A 24,864-nucleotide genomic window follows, 5' to 3' on the forward strand; every position below is an offset into this window, starting at 1 on the left:
CCTAGCACATGGCAGGTGTCTGGAGCATATGCGTAGCTCTTGGCTTGGCAGGGGTGGGGCGAGCTGTGGTGTGCCGCGTCTGGTGGGGCACCTGTGTCAGGGACCAGCCTGTTGCACCTGTTCTCACCTCTGGGTCACCGAGCCAGGCCAACCTGAGGACCCCCACTTCTGTCCTCTCTGGCACAACGCCTTGCAGCGATTCTCCACCCCCTCAGAAAACAGAGAGCTCCATTAAACATAGAAGACAAAACAACCCAAACCAGCACACACCTGCTGGAGCGGGGCCATTCAGGGAGTGTGTTGCCGGGGCACACCCCTCTTTGAACCTCCCATACACCTGTTTTCTGGGCTCCCCAGAGAGAAGGCTGCTCACCAGCGTGGGTGTCCTGGGTCAATGAAGGGGTGCTTGGGAGCTGTTCTCACCCATCTTTGCCCCCAGAGTTCCATCTCTACCTAGCAGGCCAAACACCTGGGTACCTGTGTCTGGCTTCCAAGGCACCAGCCCATGGCCAAGGGAGCCCTGGTCCCTTCTTCCCTTTATTATTTCTGAGGAAGGGCCGGGGCTGCAGGTGGAGGTTGGGGAGGGGACTGGGAGGGGCACCTGGTCTGGTGGGGTGTGGTGTGGACCCGAACAACTTGGACCATTATTAATGCTCTCGTCCCTCTTCCTGGAACATTCTTCCCAGCCCTTCTCTATTGGTTCCTGTTACTCATTGCCCAGCACTCCTCCGCTCAAGTGGCTTCTTCCCTGGGAAGCTCCCCTCGGGCTGGTTTAGTCGCCCTCGAGGCTGGAGCCTGGGCAGCCACACCTGGCCCGCAGGCTGTTTGCCCAGCTTCCCGTTTCAGAAACATGTGAATTAGTTGCCAATGTTTCAAAAACGTGTGGCTTCTCCAGAAAAATTGGGCATTGGGTTAGCTCGAGGCTTACATTCCCAAACACTAGCAAGGGTGGCTGAACCTTCTAGAGAAGGCAGGTCGTGCAATCCACAGCAGCTGATGGATTTCTCCTACCTGCCTGGACCCTGTTTGCATTAGAGGTGGCCATCCCAGGTTCCAGAATCCTCCAGGGAAGGGCCTGGGGTCCCATCCATCTCTGAATCTGGGTCAAGCACAAGCATAGCTCATGGGGATGCCCACTAAATATTTGCAGGATGTGTCTGAAGAACACCTGCCAAACACAGAGGAGAAACTGTTTTTAATGAGAAAGGGAGGTTGAACTGGGTCCCGCAGGAGTGGCAGAGATAGGACCATCTGGAGAAGTGCCTTCCAGTGAGAAAGAGTGGCCTGGGCCGAGGCTCAGAGGTGGGAGCTGGAGGTGGCAAGGCTTGGCTGCAGTCCAGGTGTTGGTGGCGATGTGGCGGTGGATGAGGTCAAAAGCACCGGAGCTGGATCTTGAAGGGTGAGGTGGTATTTATGAGGAGTGAGATAAGCCTTAAGGGAGAATTTTGGGGGGAGGAGTCCCAGAGTGCAAACACAGTGAGAGGAAAGTGTCCCTCAGGGTTGTTCAAGGCAGGGAGTTCACAGTGACAGAGGGCAGGGGTGTGTGTCAGGGATGGGGTGGATGGAGAGAGATGAATCTTATGTAGGAGGTGAGTTAGGCCTGGGAAGAGGGTAATTACAGAAGGCCAGCTGAGGATTGACCTTTTTTTCACTTTCTTATCCAAAAGTACTGGGAGTGATGCAGTTGGATTTTTGTGTGAGAAAGTTTGCTTTGGTAAACCAACAATTGAATTTGTCAATGTCAACACATACTTCTCAGAAACTAATTGATTAAATGGACTAAAAAGGATATAGAAAAATTGATAGACACCATTAACAGACTCAAATTTCCATGAGCATATAAATGTTGCACAAGCAGAGAATGTGAAGTTTATCCAAACACACATGGAGCAGTCACAAAAATGGTCCTTGTGCTAGCCTCGCAGAAAGCCTCCATGTACTTAACCACTATGTTCTCTGACTGCTGCTGCTGCTGCTGCCGCTAAGTCGCTTCAGTTGTGCCCGATTCTGTGCGACCCCATAAATGGCAGCCTGTCAGGCTCCGCCGTCCCTGGGATTCTCCAGGCAAGAACGCTGGAGTGGGTTGCCATTTCCTTCTCCAATGCATGAAAGTGAAAAGTGAAAGTGAAGTCGCTCAGTCGTGTCCGACTCTTCGTGACCCCATGGACTGCCGCCTACCAGGCTCCTCCATCCAAGGGATTTTCCAGGCAAGAGTACTGGAGTGGGGTGCCATTGCCTTCTCCAGTTCTCTGACTACCATGCAATAAAATAAATCAAGGACCATAGGATAAACACAAACAGTCCATATGTCTGGGGATTAGACAGCATCCTAGTCAATTACACCTGGATCAAAGAGAAAATCACCTGGGGAAATCATAAAATGCTTAGACCTGAATGACCTTAAAGGTGCTCTATACCCAAATTTTAAGACATAGCTAAAAAAAAATAAGTACTCACAGGAAAATATATAGAATTAAATACATTTATCAGAAATAAGAAATAATGAAACAAATGAGCTAAGGATTCAACTCAAGAAGTTACAGCAAAACATAAGAAAAGAGGGATGAAATAATGACACCAAAAATAGGGGACTAAAGAAATAGGGGACTTCCCTGGTGGTTAAGACTTTGCCTTCCAAGGCAGGGGGTGTGGGTTCGATCCCAAGTCGGGGAGCTAAGATCGCACATGCCTCAAAAAACCAAAACATAAAAACAGAAACAATATTGTAACAAATTCAATAAAAGACTTAAAAAAATCAGAGAAACAGAGCTAAAAAGGATGGACTACTGAGTGCCAGCAGTTGCTTCTTTGAATAAATTAATATGACTAATCAAGGAAAATAGAATAAATATGCAAATATGATGTATAATAAAAAAGAAAAAGCTCAAAAATAATATTCTGTGGATATAAAAAGAATAAGAATCACCATGGGATAATAAATTGATGTGCGTGTGCTCAGTGGCTTCAGTCGTGTCTGACTCTTTGCAACCCTCTGGACTATAGCCTGCCAGACTCCTCAGTCCATAGGATTCTCCAGGCAAGAATACTGGAGTGGGTTGCCATGCCCTCCTCCAGGGGATCTTCTCAACCCAGGGATCAAACCCACGTCTCTTATGTCTCCTGTATTGACAGGTGGGTTCTTTACCACTAGCGCCACCTGGGAAGCCCAGGAAACTAATAAACCTGAGCAAAATGAAAAAATTCCTAGAAAACACAAAGCAATGAATAAACCCAAGAAGAAATACTTGAATAGATCAATAGTTGTTTTAAAAATTGAAATGATAATCACGATCTTTTTATAAAAAATTCTAGAGTCATACTGTCTTATAGGTGAGTTTTGCCAAACTTTCAGGAAATAGATAAATGTTCTCTAACAACCTTTGTTTCAGAATTAAACAAAGCAAGGAAGATACCAATCCATTTAATAAGGCTGGTTAGCATAACCTGGATTCTGAAACATGATTAAGACAGTACAGGAAATTATAGATTTATTTCACTTATGAGTGTAGTGGACATGGGGTTTATTTAAGAATGCAAGCATAATTGAGCATCAGAAAAATGTATCAATGCAATTCTTCCCAAATGAAAGAACAAAATCATTTCATTATTTCAATAGCACTCAAGAAATGCCAACATCTACTTCTGATTAAAAACTTCTTAGTAAACCAAGAATAGAAGGTAATTTCTTTAACTTGATAAAAGCTGTATCCAAAATCCTACAGCAAAATCATAATTAATGGAGCAACTTAAGACTCATTTTCATTAAGATTTAGAACAAAGAAACTCTACTCATACTATCAGTGCAATTTTTTTTTTTAAACATAGTATTACAGGCCGAAGCTATAAGACAAGGAAAGGGATAAGAGGTGTAAGGATTTAGATGGAACAGATAAGACCGTCATCCATGGAAGCACTACCAAATGCATGGAAACCCCAAGGAAATCAACAAGAAAGTACTAGAACTGGTAAGAAAACCATCAGCTTTCAAGATGAAAGACCGCTTAGAAAAATCAGCAGAATTTCTTTATAATAGTTGGTATTTTCCTTTCCTTTTCTCTATACTTCTTTTCTTTTCCTTTCACTTTCTTTCCTTTAACAACTCTTTAAATGTATGAAACAATTTTTAGCTCATGGGTCACACAAAAACAAACCATAATCTGAATTTTACCTGCAGACCACAGCTTGCTGTTCTTTACCAAGTAACTGCAATGCTAGCCAGACAGAGAATCAAAATAAGATGCTATTCACAATATCATAGGAATGTGAATTATCTGGTCTTAACAAAAATGAACAAAAAATGAACAAGACTTTATTATCTTAAGAATAGCCTCTCTACCAAAGGAAATTTTTTAAAAATTTGAAAAATGAAGAAATGTTCTATATTCATAAATGTTAATAGCATCCAAAGCAATCTGTAAATTAAGAATTAACCTCAATAAGAAGAGATTAGGTTTCTCAAAGAAATCAACACATTCATTCCAAAACTTATTTAGGATAATAAAGGTTCATGGATGGTAAGTCCGTTTTGGGAAAGAATAGCAAAAATTTTTTTTTGTTGTTGTTGTTGTTGTTGTTCATTAGTTCAGTTGAGTCCAACTCTTTGTGACCCCATGGACTGCAGCAGGCCAGGCTTCTCTGTCCTTTGTTGATTTAGACCATTTTTTAAAAAGGTTTTATTGAATTTGTTACAATATTGCTTATGTTTTATGTTTTGATTTTTTTGGCCACAAGGCATGTGGACCAGGTATTGAACCCACACTCCCTGCACTGGAAGGTAAAATCTTAATCACTGTACCACTGGGGAAGTCCCAAGAATAGCAAAATTGAGTGTGAGGCAGACACTGCTTTCTTGACCTTCCATGTTTTTGCTATGCCTTTTTCTTTTAGTAGAGAACTCTCAAATTTTGGCCCAGCACATGGTTGCCCAGAGACACCATATTTCCCAGCATCCCTTGTAGCCAGGTGTGGCTTGTCACAGTTCAGGATGTGAGCAGACGTGTGAGCAGCTTCGGGGCTGTGTCCTTAACAGGATGTCACTGCTAGAACAGTGAGTCTATCTGCCTCTGGCAGATAAGGATCACATCCAAGGGAAGAGAGGAGCAACAGAACTGATGGGGCCTGGGAATTTGGGTGATGTGCAACAAAACTTCCTACCAGCTAGGACATATACACAAAAGAGAATTGACTTACATCTTGCTAACCCTCTTGCCATTTGATCTCTGTTAATACAGCCAGACCAATATTATAATTCATACAATGGGGTATTTGCTCTGTCAGATAATAAACCTACTACAGGTTATAGTAGTAAAAGGGGATGCTGAAGCAGGAACACACACACAAAGACAATAGATCAGAGTACAGAGCTCAGGAATAGTCCCATGAATATATAGAGACCAGATGGAGTGGTAAAGATGGCAATGCAGGATGATGGGGAAAGACTGGGCTTTGGTAGATTGTATTGGGACAACCAGATCTTGCTATGGAGAAAGATCAAGTTGTATCGCTACCCCAAATCACATACAAAGGTGGATTCCAGATAAACTGCAGATCTAAATATGGATGGTAAATTTAAAAGATTAACTAATGAAAGTGTACAAAAATATTTTTGTGTGTCAGCTAACATGGGAAGACACTACTGTATTTTTTAAAAAATTTTATACATATACAAAAGATGATGAGAACAGTATAGTGAACCCGCCTGTACTCAAGACATTATATTCAATAGTCAAAAACATTTTCCCAACTGTATTTCCGCTTCTCATGCAAAGAAGCCGAAGAAAATGTAATTAATATGCATGTACCCCAGGCTTATATTCAACTGGTATGTCCTGGTTAGTAAATTACTTTCATCTAGGTTGGTAAAGGGTTGCTGTTCTAAGATCTCTGAACAATTTCATTTCATCCACTTTGTTTTGTTGTTGTATTTTATTTTTTTGTTTTCAAGGAATATTTAATAACAAGGTAAATAATATATGCTTATCTAATATTTTTATATCACTGAGGGTAAAGCAAAATGTCCTGTTTACTGGGTAAGTATGACCTGCTGTATGTGGACACTGCAGTGCAATTTTAAAAATACTGTAATTATAATTTCAGAACTTCAGAATCTGAATAGGTGCCAGTGTTCTCTTCTTTTTTAATATGGGAAAAGAAAATCCTTTGAAGATCATTTGAAGCTTGGACCAAAATTCCATAGCTGTATTATTAGGATCACTCTGTAGTCTTTAGGATTCAGATACAAGGGAAGCTTCAATTCAACCTTTTAGAGAAGACATTCCAGCTCTCGTGATCTTATCAACCAGGAGAATGCTGGTGGCAATCACAGTGTAGGAGTGAAGAAGCTGTTTCTTTATGCAATAGTTATCCCATAATGCCTGCTTCTGCTGCTACCATTGGTTCATCAGTGTTCAAGTCCACACCCACAAGCTGACCAGATTCTGAATGTTCTGCTTGAACTTTAACTAGTGTTTCCTGAAGGTCAAAACCAGAGTTCTGAGCAAGAACCTTGGGAATAATGAGTAACGCATCAGCAAATGCTTGAACTCCAAGCTGGGCCCTGCCCTTTACACTGGGCTTGTATTTAACCAGGGCTTCTGCCATTGCCACTTTCACTGCGCCAGCACCTGGGACTACACAGCCATCATCAATAGCATTTTTAACAGCCCTCAAGCCATCTCTTATTGCATCTTTGATTTGAGTAAGCATGTGCTTATTTGGTCCTTTGATCAATCATGTGACAGAGCAAGGATTGTTACATTTCTCAATAAAGGTGAATTTCTCTTCTCCCAATGTATATTCATAGACAAGTCCTGCACGTCCCAAACAATCAGGGTTTAGGTCATCAAGAGAATTTAGGGCTATCCCACCACAAGCAAGAGTCAGCCTTTCCATGTTTCTCCTTTTAGCTCTGCGCAAAGCTGTTATGCCTTCTTTGGCAAGAGCATCTAAGGAAAATGGATCAATTCCTTTTTGATTAGTAACAACAAATCCTTTACCTGAATCACCACAGACTTTCTTTTTCAGGTTGATTATTTTTTTAACTCTGTCTTCGATGAATTTCCTTTCAGCTTTCACTGATTTCTCTCTCTCCTCTACACTCTTGTAAAAAAAGCCGGAATTCACGTCTGTTTTTTCATATTCTAATGACATGTTGCACGTGAGGATGTATGCATCTTCAATTCTCTTCTTCATATCAGGATGCCATGCCCCATGGTCCAAAACAAGACCTCTGATTAAGCTTGTATCTGTTTCAGATTTATGTTTCATCTCCACGATCTCAACCATGAGGAGGTCAATATGTTCATCTTGTTTTTTAATGGCCAAAATGGAGTCCACTACAGTACTCTTGCCTGGGAAACCCCATGGACGGAGGAACATGGTAGGCTGCAGCCCATGGGGTCGCGAAGAGTTGGACACGACTGAGCGACTTCACTTTCACTTTTCACTTTCATGCACTGGAGGAGGAAATGGCAACCCACTCCAGTGTTCTTGCCTGGAGAATCCCAGGGACAGAGGAGCCTGGTGGGCTGCCGTCTATGGGGTCACACAGAGTCGGACACAACTGACGCGACTTAGCAGCAGCAGCAACGGCCTCTGTTAAGACATCAGCAAGTTCAGCATGAACTTTAGTATGTAGAGATGTTCTGGCCACTTCTATAAGTGTTTCCCTGTCCATCTCTTTGCTTACTTTGACTTGTTCCAAAAACTGAAGTGCCTTTTCCTTTGCACCTTCAAATCCTTCTGTAATGATTCTGGGATGAAGACATTCAGAAGCATAGAGATCTGCCTGCTTCAGCAGCTCTCCAATGATGAGGACATTGGAAGTGGTACCATCACCAGTTATGTCATCCTGGGCTGTTGCTACTTTGGCTATTAAGGAGGCTATTTGGTGTTGAATTTGCATTTCATGAAGCAGGACATTTCCATCTTTAGTGAGTTTGATGTCTCCAGCACCAGAAACAAGCATCTTCATGGTGCCCTTAGGCCCCAAGTTGGTCCTCAGCTCTTCCTGCAGCCCCTGGGCTGCGCTGATGTTGACCGCCAATACCGCCTGGGCTCGGGCCACCTCGGCCTTGGGGTTCAGGGTCTTCATGGCTGCCATAGCTGACCCAGCAGAGGAAGAGAAGGGGATGCGGAGTGGTGAAAAGCCCTGAGCTGGTTCAGCGTGGCTGGGAGTTGTTGTATTTCAAAGCAAACCCAAGACATCATATTAATTCACTCACAAAGAAAGTGAAAACACTTGTCGCTTAGTTGGGTACGACTCTTAGCATCCCAACAGACTGTACACTGCCAGGCTCTTCTGTCCATGGAACTCTCTAGGCAAGAATACTGGAGTGGGTTGCCATTTCCTTCTTCAGGGGATCTTTCTGACACAGAGATTGAAGCTGAGTCTTCTGCATTGCAGGCATATTCTTTACTATCTGAGCCTCCAAGGAAGCTCTTTCACCCATATAAGTACTTAAACATTCACCTCTAACATATAGACTTAAAAAAATCTTAAAAGGGTCCACAGTACTAGGGTCACACCAAACAAAATTCATAATTATTTCTTAATAATTTTATGTCATATTTAATTTGTGTTCAAATGATAAAGACTTTTAAAAACAAGACCTAAAAAGCACAAACCACAAGGCCAAAAGAGAAAAGATGACAATATCAAAATTAAAGATTCATATTCACAAAGAATACCAAAGATACATGGTAGGTTAGGAAAATCAACACAGAATTCATATCTAGACTTGCTCTCTTCAAAGTGTGTGCTGGTCTGTAAGTGATGAACTTGCATCAGAATATCAGTCAATTATGGTCACTAAACATACTGCTTAGATTAGCTGAGATTTTTGTTTTTCATAGCAAGAATTTCTTTTTAAATTTTTTTATTGAATTATAGTTGACTTACAATGTGTTAACTTCCGCCACATAGCAAAGTGACTCAGTTATACATACATACGTGTATGCATATATTATTTTTCATATTCTTTTCCATTATGGTTTATCACAGGATGTTGAATATAGTTCCCTGTGCTATACAATAGGACCTTGTTTATCCGTCTTATATATAATATTATAATTTGCATTTGCTAATCCCAAACTCCCAATCCTTCCCTCCCTCACCCCCCACCCCTTGGCAACCACAACTCTGTTCTCTATGTCTCGAGTCTGTTAGGTTCATTTGTGTCATATTCTAGTTTCCACATATAAGTGATAACATATGGTATTTGTCTTTCTCTTTCTGACTTACTTCATTGAGTATGATAATCTCTAGGTCCACCCATGTTGCTGCAAATGGCATTATTTCAGTCTTTTTATGGCTGAGTAATATTCTGCTGTACACTTGTACCACACTTTCTTTATCCATTCGTCTGTCAATGGACATTTAGGCTGTCTCCATACCTTGGCTATAGTAAATAGTGTATAGCAAGAATTTTTTAATGGAAGAAGAATGCTTTGATTTTACCAACGTTTCTTAGGTAGGCAGTGAGTCCCCATTTTGAGTGGCGCTGACTGAAACTATTCAAATAATTCCAAATCAACAAGATAAAGACAGAAAACCCAACAGAAAAATGGGCGAGGGCTATGAATAGGCAATCTTCAGAAGAGAATTCTCGACTGATTGAAGCAGATGTGAAGAGATGCTCCAGCTCCCCGATAATGGGTGAGTTGAAAATCAACACAAGGAGTCATCATTCATGCCCATCAGAATGGCAGATTAGAGGTGTGGGTAATGAATGCCAGGTGTGGACAGATGTGTAGGGAGATAAAGACTCTGTGTACTGCTGAGTGTAGGATGTTAACAGGTATAGCTAGCCTGGAAAGTATTCTTTATTTTAGTTAAATAGGCACATGCTTTTTGGCTCAGGATTCCACTTCTGGGTTTGTATCCCAGAAGATGCTTCAAATCAGACCCTGAAGGAGAATGTTCACAGAGATATTGGTTATGGAAGCTAGAAGTTGCCAGTGACCCAGGGGTGCATTCTGAGGGCTTGGGTACCAAGCAAATGAATATTTTCTTCAGAATAATGGATAAGATGTATTTACAGAACAAGGAGGAGCCTTGAGTCATATGCCAAGCCCAAAAGAGCAGAGAGAGAAGGAAATTGATCACAGTATTCCAGCGATTCTCACACTTTCATCTTAGATTCTCTTAAAAAGTTTTGAAGATTCCAAAGAGTTTTTGTCTATATGTGTTATATCTACCTGCATTTATCATATAGAAACTTAAATTTTAAAACAATGTGTGGAGTCATTAAGAAAAATGTCAATGTATATAAATATTTTATGAAAAACAGTTTTATTTTCCAAAGTAAAAAATACGGTGAGAAGTGACATTGTTTAACATTTTTGCAAATCTTTTGAACATCCACCTGGATAAAAGACAGATGGCTTCTCATATCTGCTTCTGGATTCATTCTGTTGTGCTATAACACATCCTATAAGCTCTGGAGAACTCCAGTGTACATTCAGGAGAGAGCGAGATGAAAAAGGCCAAGAGTATATTAGTATTGTCATGAAAAGTATGTCAACCTGAACCACATGTTGAGAATTTCTGTATTACAACATTCGTGTCTATGAACAACACATACAGACCCGGATAATTTCACTACACATTTTGCTTTTTAGGCACATTCAAGGCTGTACATCAAATCTATTGGGTCAATGCTTGTGGGGCACAAGAGAGGAATGGGAGGGGCTTGGGGAAAAAGGGAAAAGAAGACAAAACTAAGCACATCTATATGTGCTTTACTGAAGACTGAAATTAAACTCAGGTCTCCATACCTGCACGTGAAGAATAAAAATGATGAAAAACAACATGAAATAAGAAGACAGTCTGATGTAGCTGCTAAGTGGAGCCTGACTGGCCAGGGCTCTGTGAGGAGGCAGGGAGGCTGGTGTGTGTGTGTGTGTGTGTGTGTGTGTGTGTGTGTGTGTGTGTGTGTGTGTGTGTTTATGCACACATGCTTGGGGGTTAGAAGTGATGAAGTCTGATGGGAGCAGAGCCATGAATTTATCTGGACCCAAACCCAGGATATTCAGGGACAAGAGGGAGGAGATGCAGCTTCTGCCACATCCCTCTCCTTCTCTCCCCCAAACCCTCCAAGCTCCAGGTGAGGACCCATCTCATCTTAGACAAAGTCCACCTCCTGGTTTGAGGCTGGGCCAGTATGGAGAGGTCTACAGTCATGCCCACAGCCCACTGCAACAGCAGTACAGACCCGACTGCAGGGCTGAGGGGAGATGCTCTGGGTGACCCCAGACCTTTAGGGCTTGACATCAGGATCATTTGGTGGCCACAGCTCTGAGCTACCCAGCTCTGAACTCCTCCCTCCCGGCCTCTGCCCTGCCAGGTACAGCTCCGCAGTTGGTGGGCACCTTATACCACGGTGTCAGCTGGGAGCAGTGCCCTCCCCAAAGGACTTCCCCACTTGCCTCAAAGCAGGGCCACAGGCTGCATCCAGTCCCCTTGAGGACATCCAGCCTACCCTTCCCCTGCTAGGCACTCAGGAGTAGGAGGGATTCACCTGAAAGTCTCTGGCCAATGCCAGCCAGAGTCCACAGCCAGCCAGCTAGCTCATAGGTGGCTGGCTCTGCCTGCCCAACCTCTTTTAGATGGTAGGTGTTCTGGAGAGGCCTTCTGTGGATGCCCCTTTGTGTTCTATTCAGCCTTTGCCCTGTCTTCACAAATTGCCCTTTGGGCTCTTTGTCACTTTGTCCAAGTGTACGTCCACAGGTGTGTCCCCTGACTGCACTGTAAGCGATTGAGATCAGGGACATTCTTCTTTCCTTCCTGTGTTCCCAGGGCTGGGCACTCAGGAGGGACTTGGCATTTGAGAAATGAATGAGAAGTAAAGTCCTGTGCAGGAGTATGGCTGCAAGAGGCCAGGGGTGGGGGATGGGGTGGTTAGGAAGGAGGGTGGCTACTTTGGGTCACATTCCCCCTTCTACCATGGCCAGGGGCTCTGCCTCCCTTCTCCACCCCTCCCATGATAGTCAGCACTCTTCTTGCCTGTATCCTTTAATCAGAGGTATGTTGCTATTGTGTTAGTTGCTCAGTCATGTCTGACTCTTTGCGATCCCATGGACTATAGATGACCATGCTCCTCTGTCCATGGAATTCTCCTGGCAAGAATTCTGGAGTGGGTAGCCATTCCCTTCTCCAGGGGATCTTCCCAACCCAGGGATCAAACCCAGGTTTTCCGCATTGCAGGCCGATTCTTTACCACTGAGCCACCAGGGAAGCCCTAAGTATGAAGCATTCCAAACAGGCAGAAAAGTCAACAGTTGTCATGAATATAATTAACACTCATGGACCCCAGGCTTGTATTCAGCTGAGATGGCCCTGTTATTAAAATATATTCAGACAGGTTGGGAAATGAGCTGTTTTCCTGAGTTCTCAAACTTGCTCCTTCCACCGCCCCATCCCCCCCCAAGACATCTCCGCCACCAGCAATTAAATGGTTAATGTGGGCCCAGCCCAGGGATGGAGTGTGCAGAGCTGGGTGCCAAGACCTTAGGGGTTCTTACAGATCCGCAACATCTCCCTGGAGGATCCACTTCTCAACTTTGTCACAGGCGAACATGTTTTCTTATTTATTTCAGATTTTCTTTAAAGAAATAAACAACAGGGAATCTCTGGAAGCTCCTGGTGGACCCCTCCTCCTTCCATCTCTACCATAATGAATTTGTTGCTTTTCATTCCCTTGCATGTGGTAGTATTTTGCTAGAGATAAGTATCCGTCAACAAAATATTGTACTGTTTTGCATAACTTCGAGCTTTATATAAATGCTATCAAGCTGTCCACATCCTTCTGCAACATGCATTTGTGCCCAACGTTGTTTTGAGAGGGTCCACGTCGACACACGTAGCTCTCTGCGTTCTTCCTCACTGCTGAAGTGTAGTCATGCCATTGGATGACTAGACTGTGATTTGGAAAATCTACTTTTTTCTTATGAGGATTTGAGTTGTTTCCAATGGTTTGCTTTTGGCAAACTGTGGTAGAATAAACATCCTTGTGCATATCTTTTGGTGCACACGTGCATAGATTTCCATTGGATATGGTTCCAGTTATCTGTGGCTGCAAAACAAACCCCCAAATGTAGTGACTTTACACTAACAACCATTTCATCAGATGCGGTGTGTCAGGAATTCGGGGCAGGGCTCTGTGGGAGGGGGCTTCTGTTGCCCGTGCACTGATAGGGGTCACCCCATGGGAACCCTCTGTGTTGGCCTGGATGGTGGTTTGGCGGGGGACGGCTGGACGACTGAGCATCTCTCTGGTCTCTTCAGCGTGGAGGTCTTAGGGTCTTCAGAATACTTACCTAGTGGCTCAGATTTTCAGGAATGAGTGTCCTGGCCAGTAGGGCAGAAGCTGTGTGGTCTCTTGTGTCATCTAGCCTCACCTCCACTGAACTCATTGACTGCCATGGCCCCAGAGCCACCAAGACTTCGGGGAATGGAACCTACCTGTGGGTAAGAGGCATGGCAAGCAATTTTCAGCCATTCTTAAAAACCATGTCACATACCCAGGGGCGGAGCTATGTGCTGGGGGTCTGTGTGCCTTCAACTAACTGCACTGGGCTTTGCCAAGTTACCCTCCTAGGTGAGGGCACAGCCTGGTGTGGGAGTTCCTAGTTCTCTGCATGCTCGTCAAGACTTCGTAGTGTCTTCTTATTTTTTGAGACATGGTACCGTACTGTGGTTTCAATTGATTTCTGTAACTGTAATCATGAGATAGCATGATTAGTAACGACACCGAATATCTCTTCATACGTTTATTAGCCACTCAGGTTTTCTTTTCTCCAAAATGCCTGTTCCTGTCACTTGCGTGTATTTTTTCTTGGGTAGTCTGTTTTCTTCCAATGTATTTGTAGGCATTTGGGGGGGGGGCGGGCCGTACCATGCAGCACGTGGAACTTCCCTGACCAGATGTTGAACCCGTGTCCCCTGCACTGGAAGCACAGAGTCTTAACCACTGGACCCCCAGGGAAGTCCTTGTAAGCATTCTTGATAGTACTTAGATACCAATCAGTCGACAGACATAGGCATACATATCTCTCTGTTTGTGGCTTGTCTGCTTGCTTTTAAAAACGTCATTTTTTTGATAGACAACTTTTTCATTTTAACGTAGTTAAATTGGTCATTCTTCTCCTTTACGGCCTGTGCTTTGTGTGTCTTAACAAGCCAGGCATACCCTGTGCTTACTCATCAATTGCCTGAGCTCAGTGGCCTGTCTGGATTCTGTCTGCCCCTCTACCAAGCCCGTCTGACCCTCACATCTTCCTTCCTGTGTCCCCAGCACATGGGGATGCCTCTCCTCCTGCTACTAACCAGGGTTCCTGGCCTTCTTTAATCAATAGAAATTGATCAGAGGCCAGGAAAGAAACTCAGACAAGGCTTTCCTGGGGCCCCTGCTACAGCAGTGGGGAGTGAGAACAGACAACAGGTTCCCTTGCTTGCTGAGGGAAGGTGAGCTGGTTCCTCATACGGGGTGAGGACAGGAGTGTGTCCAAGGGTCGGACCAAAGAAGTGGCTTAGGGAGTTTGCCCATCCCTTTGGTTGGTGTTGAATGAAGGGGGCATGCTCATGGGCGGTAACCTGCTTTTTACTCCTGACCCCCTGTTTTTGCTTGAGGCTCCTCAGAGTAGCAGTTGGGTTTTGTTTGTATCTTTTTGTCCATTATTTGCCTGAACTGTGCACATGCGCACAGCTACTTTTAGTCCATCATAGTTTCTTTGTGAAGATTCGTGTTCAGTTACAAGCACTGAGGCAAAGGGTCCCAGGTCCCAGGTCCCAGTCTGTCTCACTCCAAGTGGGCCATGACTACGCTACCTGTCCCTGAAAGTCTCCCCAGGCCCTGTCCCTCTCAGCATTTCCTCAGGGTCTTCCTCTGTCCCTCCTTCCTTGACCTACTCCCAGGTCCCCTGGTGCCTATTTTAGCTTCTTTTTCTTTCCTGCAGCTCTGCTCTGATCTGCATTTGTAAGCCTGGAGTTTTAGGCTTGGTGTTGCCTGCTCAGATTTGGCTTGCACCCAGGAAAGGTGGTTCCTGGGTTTGGCTGCAGAGGCCTAGGGTTCTATGTTCCCCAAGTGTCATCAACAGAAACATCAAACTTAACAAGGTTCACAAAACACACTATTAGAACTATGAAAAAAAAATTATATCATACAATATTAAAATAATAGCTTAACTTATTAGTAATCACCCTGAGACACACCAACAAGAAAGGGATACACTGCAAAGCAATCCTTAAATAAAAACACCAAGTCACATCCAGTCTCCTTTGACACTGAACTCCGGGATGATTAACTGACACTTGACGTTTCTTCTCATTTAGAGGGAAACCATGCCCCTTTGAGCTTCTGAGGCCAATGTCGGGGTCCTTCTTCACAGCTTCCCACTCTGGGGCAGCTCTGGACATTTCTGGCCATGCCAGGAGCAGCTGGCTCCCTGGGTACAGATACAGCATCGTGCTCTCGCATGATCAGTCACTCCTAGCCCTGTTCCGGGCACTTAGCCGCACCTGGATCCACACTTTCCTGAGCACTGCACCTCATCTTCAGGGGGAGACGGTGGCAGCAGAAGAAGGTGAGGATGTGCTGACCTCTCCTTGGAGGCTGGGGGTCAGGGAGTGATGGATAGGGTAACCTCCACTGGGCAGGGATATGGGGGTGGGAACTGGAGAGTGTTTTCAGAGGTCCATGGAATATCCAGGGGTCAGGGAGAAGCAGACGTTGGTGCTGCTAGGCAGAAAGAGCAGGAGAGAAGCAAGGATGAAGGAGACTCAGTTGGCCCTGCAGGAGGACTTCGAGAAGGGCTGGGCAGGTTGTCAGTGCCCACAAAGAGGTCTGTCCTCCCCACATCAAGGCTCGGGTACTTTTGTGCCCGTGACGCCTCACCTAAAAAACAGGAGAAGGAAAATGTGACCTCTTCCTAAGGTTTTATGAAAAGTAAGCTCATTTTACTTAAATATAAGAGTGATTAGAACAATGACCAGCAATTTAAGTGAGGTTTGTTTTTTTTTTCCCATTAAAAACAAATACCAATTACTCGAGAGAGAGAGAGACTGGGCAGGTTATGTTCCTTATTTGATAGACGGGGAAACTGAGCCCCAGGGACTAGAGGGTGCCCTTCAGGGAGTTTGGAAGCCGTTCTCGGGGCTGGCCTGGAGAACTTTCCCACGAGGCAGGGTGGGAAAGCATTCTTGCCCGAAGTGGATGCCAAGCAGGGGTGAGCTTCCATGTGACTCCTGCCGTGATAACACAGTGTGACACCCGTCTTCTGGCAGCAGAAAAGCTGAGAGCAGAGGGAGGGGCTGCAAGCCAGTTGGTTCCCAGCAAGGCTGGCTGTTTCCATTCCCCAGTCTCCACCAGGAGGATGAGGCTGGCCTTGAGATGGCAGAGCTGGGGAGGGGAGACACCCACATCCTCCCAGCTCAAGAAGCTTCCCCTGACATCCCCTTCCCATCGCTACCTTCCCCCTGCAGCGAGGGGGGGGTGGTCATCTGATGCAGTTACTCCCACAGGCTACTCAGACGGCAGAGAGGCCCTTCCCACAGGATCTGAGATTTAAAAGTGGGTTGGATGAGGGCAGTGCTTACCCTGAAGAAATGAACTGGGAACTGTGGAATTTCAGGCAGCAGCAGGAGACCTAAAGGGCAGGGGGTGAGGTGGCATTGGGGATGGGTTTCTGGTTACCTGTCAACATCATTCAAATTCCTGATTCCTGCCCTCCTGGCAGACACCAGGGGAAAAATGAGCTATTATTAATAGCTTCAGGCATCAGCCCATTTTCTGCAGCCACCTATACCAACACATTCACCCATTTATTGTTTTTTTCATTCTACATCCGTCCATCCATCCATCCATCCATCCACTCTTCTGTCTATTCAATTCATGTTCATCAAGGGGCAGTCTGTGTTTGCAGTCCCCAGGTCCCTCACTTACAGGTTGGTTGCCCTTGTGCAGATCACTTCACTTCTGGGTCCTCAGTTTCTGCAAGTGTACACAGGAATGATAATTGTACCTACTTCATAGAACCTCCTGTGAGACTCAAGTGAAATATATACCCAGCACATGCACACATAATTTTACGTGTTAGTATTTTTTTTTAATTATTTTTCAATTCACTCATTTATTCAGTTTCTTTATTTACTCATTTGTTTATTCTTAATCACTGCCCTAGTACCAGAAAATTAACTTGATTTTCTTCTTAGTTTTTCTTTTTCATAGCTTCTCATCTCTGCCCTTTGGTTGGAGGATTGGGGCTCTTCTTAGAAAACAGAGCCTAAAAAAAAAAAGAAAGAAAATAGATCCTAGAAGCTGATCCTGGACACCAGTGTTTTTTATTTTTAATTTATCAAAGTATAACTGATTCACAATGTTGTGTTAATTTCTGCTGTACAACTGAGTGATTCAGATAGTACACGTATATACATTCTTTTTCATATTCTTTTCCATTAATGATATTCCATGTACTATACAGTAGGACCTTGCTGCTTATCCATCCTATATATTGGATATTGGAAGTCATATTTTAAGAGAGACCAGGAGAGGGGAGGACCCTCCCAGCAAACTCCCAGAATCCTTCCCACCAGTCTTACTTGCTGATCAGCTTGAGGCTTCTGGGTTCCCAGGTCCCATGTACCCACCTTGTCCAGGCCTTTCCAATGGACAGAAATCTGAAGGCAAGAAGGACTAGAGAGGGACTACCAACCTCTTCTCTTTTCCTAGATCTTCTCTGATTTAATATTCCTTATAGACTTTAGAAGTATAAGACTAGCTCCATTTTGTGATAAGAAAATTAAAGTTCAGAGAGGTGAAGAGACTTGCCCCAGGTTACACAGCAAACAAATAGCAGAGTGGGGATGCACACCTGGACTTAGTAGGTTGCAAATCTCAATGCCCTCCCCTAACTGCAAAGCCCTAAATTCTCTGATTGGAGGAGAGGTGCTCAGAGTTGAGTGTCTTGGCTGTGGCTCCTCTATTTTCCCCCTGTCAACCCCTCAGTTCCCTCGCTGCTGAGTCTACACATCCCCCTTGACCCTAGATAGCATATTTAAAAGCAGAGACATTACTTTGCCAACAAAAGTCTGTCTAGTCAAGGCTATGGTTTTTCCAGTGGTCATGTATGGATATGAGAGTTGGACGGTGAAGAAAGCTGAGTGCCGGAGAATTGATGCTTTTGAACTGTGGTGTTGGAGAAGACTCTTGAGAGTCCCTTGGACTGCGAGGAGATCCAACCAGTCCATCCTAAAGGAGATCAGTCCTGGGTGTTCACTGGAAGGACTGATGTTGAAGCTGAAACTCCAATACTTTGGCCACCTCATGTGAAGAGTTGACTCATTGGAAAAGACCCTAATGCTGGGAAGGATTGGGGGCAGGAGGAGAAGGGGACGACAGAGGATGAGATGGTTGGATGGCATCACTGACTCGATGGACATGGGTTTGGGTAGACTCCGGGAGTTGGTGATGGACAGGGAGGCCTGGCGTGCTGCGATTCATGGGGTCGCAAGGAGTCGGACACGACTGAGCGACTGAACTGAACTGACCCGCCCTCACCTGAAGTCCCAAGAGCTGCTGGAAATCTGCAACAGTTTCAACTGGAGTGGGAGGGTGCCTGACTCTGGACTCTCCTGGGAGAGCAAGGGCACTGTGGTTCTCACCAGAGGGGTGAGGGTGGCCAGCTGGACTGAAGCGCCAGCTCAGGGTCTGGAGACGTGGTTTCCCTGTTTCCCCTGCCAGCCCAGGGTGCGAGGACCTTCTCCCAACCCCCTGACTGTAGCAAAAACAGGCACACAGTCTGCCCTGTCCTTGCCAGGCTGGAACCTGGCCTCAGGCCCAGGCAGATCCAGGACTCTGGGAGCTTGGGAGTCACTCTCTCTCATCATCTCCCAGCCTGGGGCAGCATCCCTGTGTCAGCTCAACTCAGTTCCATCCATTCCACTTGTATTTCTGAAGCTCCATTCACATGCCAGCCCCATGCCAGGTACAGATGTCATCTGGCCCTTGGGGGATTGACTTCATCCCTGTGCTCACAGAAGGCTCCAGCTTATCCACTGTGTGGTCAAGAGCAGGGTTGTCCAAAGGGTGGCTGTCTGGAGAGGTGCAGGGAGCACCAAGTGGAGCATCCAGGATGAGGTTGGGTTTGCCTCATTCATTGCACGGGGCATTTCAGTGCCCACAGCTGCAAGGTGACAGGCTGGGGGTGCAGTGGGGTTGGGGCTCTGCATCCATGCTGGAAAAATGAAGCTGGTGTCACAGACAACTCCATGCCAATGACTAAAAAGCCACCCCCAACACACACACATACACACACACACACACACACTTGCCTCTGCATGCATTTTGCTTCTAAAATAATCTGCTTCAGTGTGACAACAAATATGGTGCCAATACCCCAAATACCCATCATTAGGAGAATGAGTGGTACCATGCACACGATGAAATACTACAAAGCAGTCAAAAAGAACAAACTATTTTTACACAGAACAACAGGAGGGAATCTCACAGCCATCACCGCTGGCCATGGCCCAGATACGTGTACCCGCTGTTCTGATTCTATCTGTAAAAATTCGAGAACAGATAACCAGAATGTGATGATGGAGGTGGGAAGAGTGGGCATCTTTGAGGGGGATGTCTGAACTGGGAAGGCACATGATGGGGAACTTTCTGGCTACTTGGGTGTAATCGTATGAAAAAATATTGTGTACTTCATAGTATGCACTGTATGTTGTTGTTCTTCAGTCTTTAAGTCGTGTCCAACTCTTTGTGACGCCATGGACTGCAGCATGCAGTCCTTCACTATCTCCCTGAGTTTGCTCAAACTCATGTCCATTAAATCAATGATGCCATCCAACCATCTCTTCCTCTGTTGCCCTTTTCTCCTCCTGCTCTCAATCTTTCCAAGCATCAAGGTCTTTTCCAATGAATTGGCTCTTCCCATCAGGCGGCCGAAGTATTGGAGCTTCAGCTTCAACATCAGTCCTTCCAATGGGTATTCAGAATTGATTTTCCTTAGGATTGGCTGGTTTGATCTCCTAGGTAACGTATGCTATTATAGCTTAATTAAAAAGCAAAACTACCCCACCCCCACCCCTGCCAAGCAACCTAGTAGAAAGTGACAGTGGACCTTTGCTGTGTTTCAGCTTCTCAGAATCCCTTTTCTAATCACCAGGCCTGCAATTTTCTTTGGGGAATACCTACCCCATCCCCACCCTCTGTGGACACAACCTCAGGGCAGCCATGTGACTGTATGTTGCCAACTGGACACTCCCTCTTGGAATGTGCATTTGGGGTGGAGGAAAGAGAAAGACCCCAAATGGTGGGAGTTCACTGGCTGCAGAGGCTGTCTGTCAGTTGGTCCTGCCCTTGGACACCCATGGAGGCTGCAGGTGGGTCTGCTTGACCCCCAGCCTTCTCTCCTTCCTGGGAGCCCCATGATCTTCAGGTCAGTTCAGTTCAGTTCAGTCGATCAGTCGTGTCTGACTCTTTGCGAACCTATGAACCACAGAACGCCAGGCCTCCCTGTCCATCACCAACTGCTGGAGTCTACCCAAACCCATGCCCATTGAGTTGGTGATGCCATCCAACCACCATCTCATCCTCTGTCGTCCCCTTCTCCTCCTACCCTCAATCTTTCCCAGCATCAGGGTCTTTTCCAATGAGTCAGCTCTTCATATGACGTGGCCAAAGTATTGAAGTTTCAGCTTCAACATCAGTCCTTCCAATGAACACCCAGGACTGATCTCCTTTAGGAAGGACTGGCTGGATCTCCTTGCAGTCCATGATCTTACAACCAACTATACCTGGTGGAGGTCAGTTTTAGAGAACTGCCCCAGTGGTACCTGCACCAACTTTACACAAGCACCAAGCCTTGGGGGGCATGGGATAAAGATGGGGGCCCCAACTCAATTCTGTAGCCTTTGGGTCACTGTTCATTGAGGAAGGAAATCAGGGCCTTTCTGAGATGCTCACCCAGGATCTCACCTAACCTTCAAGAGTTTACAGCATGAATGAGAAAGAAGCCTTTGCTATTGAAAAGGCCCCTGTTGGGCCCTGGGCATGGAAGCCTTTCTGTATCCCAGTTTCTTATTTATAAGGAACAGACTCCAGACTCCATGACATTCCCTGAGTCCCAAAGTGCAGATTAGGACAGTTACTAATCAGGGAAGGGATGCAGGGACAAGGGAAGAACAGCTAAGAAGTGAGAGTGCAACTTTGGGACTGGGTGCTGGTTCCCCCTCAAGGAATACTTGAAACAACATCTTTGAGCTCTTTTAGAAAGCTAAAACCCCTGACAAAAGGAAGATGTTAGCATTCTCCATTCCAGAGAGAAGGTCACAGTTTGAGAGCCTCAAGAACCATGTAAGCTTATCAGGAGATCACATGAGGTCTCCAGATTAAAGGAGTGCAGGCCCTGCACACACCATGATCCTTATCAGCACCTCTGCCCTTGAACCATTTCCATAAAACTCCTCACCAAATCCTCCTGGGGTTGGGACATAGTTTTTGAGGGTACAAGTCCACTCTGTCTGCTTTTGCCTGGCAAAGCAATAAAGGTCTTCTTTTCTACTTCACCCCAAACTCTGTCTCTGAGATTCAATTCAGCACTGATGCACAGAGGCCAAGTTTTTGGCATCACCGTTACAAGCATCTTAGATCCGTGGGTGGTTTGCTACCGATGTATAACATGGCTGCTCTAACTGTGCCAACAGCCACAACTTGGGATCTCCTGTCCAGACCTCTTTTCTGGATCCCATGGCAATTCCCAAAAGAGCATCTCCATGTTGAGGCCCTCCTGCTCTCTTCCCCTTGCCTGCTCTTCAAGCACTGCTCAGCCATCCACGTGAAGGACACATAGCCATCCTCCCTTTTAAGCCAGAATCCTTGCACCATTCTCACACCTCCGACCTCCTTAATCCCGCCGTCCCCTCCCTCCTAAGGCAATGTGGGTCCTGAGCAGCCCTGGCCCCCATCCACTCTCAATCCTCACTATCCGGCCCCCTCATGCCTACCGTCTTTCATTTCAATGGCTGCCACTTCTCTCGGCCCAGTTCATTGCCCACATCTGCACTCTACCTCTCAGCCAGAGTGGGCTTTGGAAAATTAAACTCTAATTATGCCCCTGCATGTCTAGTTACCTTCAGTGGGCACCCTTTGCTTCCAAGGCCCCCTTTGCTCATGAAGGTGTCTCCAGCCACCCTCTGGCCACATGGGTCCTCTTTTGGTTCTGTCTCCTGGCCCAGGAGCACCCATATGAACTGTGTCATTTATATTCAGATGTGTTGAAATCTGGGGCTTTGCCAGCCCTAGAAGCACGGCCCCTCTCAGGATAATTCCTAAGGATGCTAAACAAAAGCGAGTGTGCTTTTCAAATACAAGCCAACAATCTTATATGGGCCACTGTTCTCCTGCCTTGATCACCCCAGGGCCAGGTACCAGGTAACCAGAGCCAGCCCCTGTGCCCAGAGCCCACTGGAAGCATTCAAACTAGCCAGTCCTAAGTCTGCTGACCCTGCCTCATCCATTCTATTGTATGGAAACCACAGTCAAGGTTCTTGTTCACATTCTCCCCTGTTCCCTCTGTGTCCTGACCAAAAGCAGCACTCCTGGGACACAAGGTGCCCACTGCCTTGGGATCTGTGAGTATAACTTGTTATTTTCAATATACTGGCCTTCCCACACTGAAATAATAATAAAAACCTATACAAAACAGCATCCTTGCCCCTCTGCTCCTGAGAAGCTCCTGCACATCCTCCAGCCTATCTTAGGTGTCCTGCTTCTGCTGGCTTCTCCTTTCTCCTGCTCTCTCCTCTGAGGCCTCCTATTCCATAACACTGTACTATCATTGGTGGTTTCTTCTTCTTTAAAAAATATTTATTTATTTGGCCACGTTGGCTCTTAGTTGCAGCACATGGGATCTTCAATTTTCATTGCAGCATGCGGGATCTTTAATTGTAGTATGCAGATGCTTAGTTGGGGCATGTGGAATCTACTTCCCTGACCAGGGATTGAACCTGGGCCCCTTGCATTGGGAGTGCAGAGTCTTAGCCACTGGATCATGAGGGAAGTCTCTCATTGGTGTTTTCAAAGCTCTGTCTTCCCAGAATGGATCTAACCTTCTGTGGAACAACAATCACTATCTTCTAGCTCACTTATTGTATTCTTGGTATATAGTAAGTGCTCAATAAATTTCAGCTTTTGAATGCCTGAATGAACAAGCAGGTGCTGCTCATAAGCCCCCTTATCACAGAGCTCAGCTACCCTTCCAGCCAAGAAGGGACAGGAATAAAACTGTCTGCAAGGTCTTTGCCACTTTCCTCATTGAGAACATGGGTCAATTTCCCCTCCCTTTGGATATGGGCTACCTTTGACCCACAGAAGGTACCGGAAGTGACATTGCAGCTTCTGAGTCCCTAAGAGGTCTGCCACTTCTTCTTCTCCATCTTGGAACATTCCTCCTTGGAACCGAGCAGGCACATGGAGCATCCCGTAAGTACAAATGACATGCTCAGCTTACAGTGCAAGCTGGGTTCCCCGAGGAACCTGCCTGCCATGTGAGTGAAAGCAAAGAGGACCCTGTGGGGCTCCTGGGCATGAAAGCCTTTTGATCCCCCATTTCTTTTAGGTGAGACCCCGGCCTCCATGACCTTACCTGAGTTCCAAAGGGCAGATGTGAACAGTCGCTAATCAAAGGAGCAGCACCCAAGAAACCACCTGAAGCAAGATTAAAGGAACCAGAGAAGCTCACCAAGATTAGGAAACTGACCACCTGAGACCCTTTGTTGTTGTTGCTAAGTTGTGTCCGACTCTGCCACCCCATGGGCGGCAATATGCCAGGATTCTCTGTCCTTCATCATTTCCCGGAGTTTGCTCAAACTCATGTCCATTGAGTCAATGATGCCATCCAACCATCTCATCCTCTGTCGCCCTCTTCTCCTCCTGCCCTCAATCTTTCCCAGCATCAGGGTCTTTTCTAATGAGTCATTTTCAAATCAGGTGGCCAAAGTATTGGAGCTTCAGGGTCTTTTCCAATGAGTCAAATTTTCAAATCAGGTGGCCAAAGTATTGGAGCTTCATCTTCAGCACTAGTCCTTCCAATGAATATTCATGGTTGATTTCCTTTAGGATTGACTGGTTTGATTTTCTGAGTTTTCTCCAACACCACAGTTTGAAAGCATCAATACTTCAGGGCTCAGCATTCTTTATGGTCCAACTCTGCCATCCATACATGACTACTAGAAAAACCATAGCTTGGATTACACAGACCTGAGACTCTGCTCACACCCTAATCTTGTCAGCAATCCCACCCTTGAAGTACTGTTATAAAAGTGAAAGTATTAGTTGCTCAGTAGTGTCCGACTCTTTGCAACCCCATGTACTATAGCCTGCCAGGCTCCTCTGTCCATGGAATTTTCCAGGCAAGAATACTGGAGTGGGTAGCCATTCCCTTTTCCAGGGGATCTTCTTGACCCAGGGATTGAACCTGGGTCTCCTGCACTGCAGGCAGATTCTTTACAGTCTGAGCCACCAAGGAAGCCCCAATTGCTATAAAACTCCTCATCAAATTCTCCTGAGTTGGTACACATAGTTTTCGAAGGCAGAAGACAGCTGTGTCCCCCTTTGCCTGGCAAAGCAATCAAGCTATTCTTTTATACTTCACCCAAAACCGAAATTCGATTTGGCACCGGTGTACAGAGAAGCTGAGCCTTCAGCATCATGAGTGGGGCCATTCTGGACCTTTCAGCTCAGAAACTAGCTGAAGCAGGGGCACAACCCTCCCCGTATGCTGCAAGGAGCAAGACTTCTTATCAAGCGCTGCCAAAGTTCCTGGCCCACATACATCATGAGCAAATAAAATAGCTGCTGT

At 45.6% G+C, this 24,864-nt stretch overlaps 1 protein-coding gene across 1 annotated transcript; it reads right to left on the minus strand.

The window, feature by feature from the left end:
- Window positions 1–6,090: 6,090 nt before the first annotated feature.
- On the minus strand, window positions 6,091–8,101 carry LOC145542613 (T-complex protein 1 subunit zeta-like). The gene is given in 3 exon segments (XM_081581780.1): window positions 6,091–6,368; window positions 6,370–7,344; window positions 7,589–8,101. Coding segments are annotated over 3 exon segments (1,602 nt in total). The 3' UTR covers window positions 6,091–6,254.
- Window positions 8,102–24,864: the final 16,763 nt, after the last annotated feature.

This window comes from Giraffa tippelskirchi, chromosome 3 (assembly GCF_054371585.1).
Source record: "Giraffa tippelskirchi isolate mGirTip1 chromosome 3, T2T-mGirTip1v1.2.pri, whole genome shotgun sequence".
Lineage (NCBI taxonomy): Eukaryota > Metazoa > Chordata > Mammalia > Artiodactyla > Giraffidae > Giraffa > Giraffa tippelskirchi.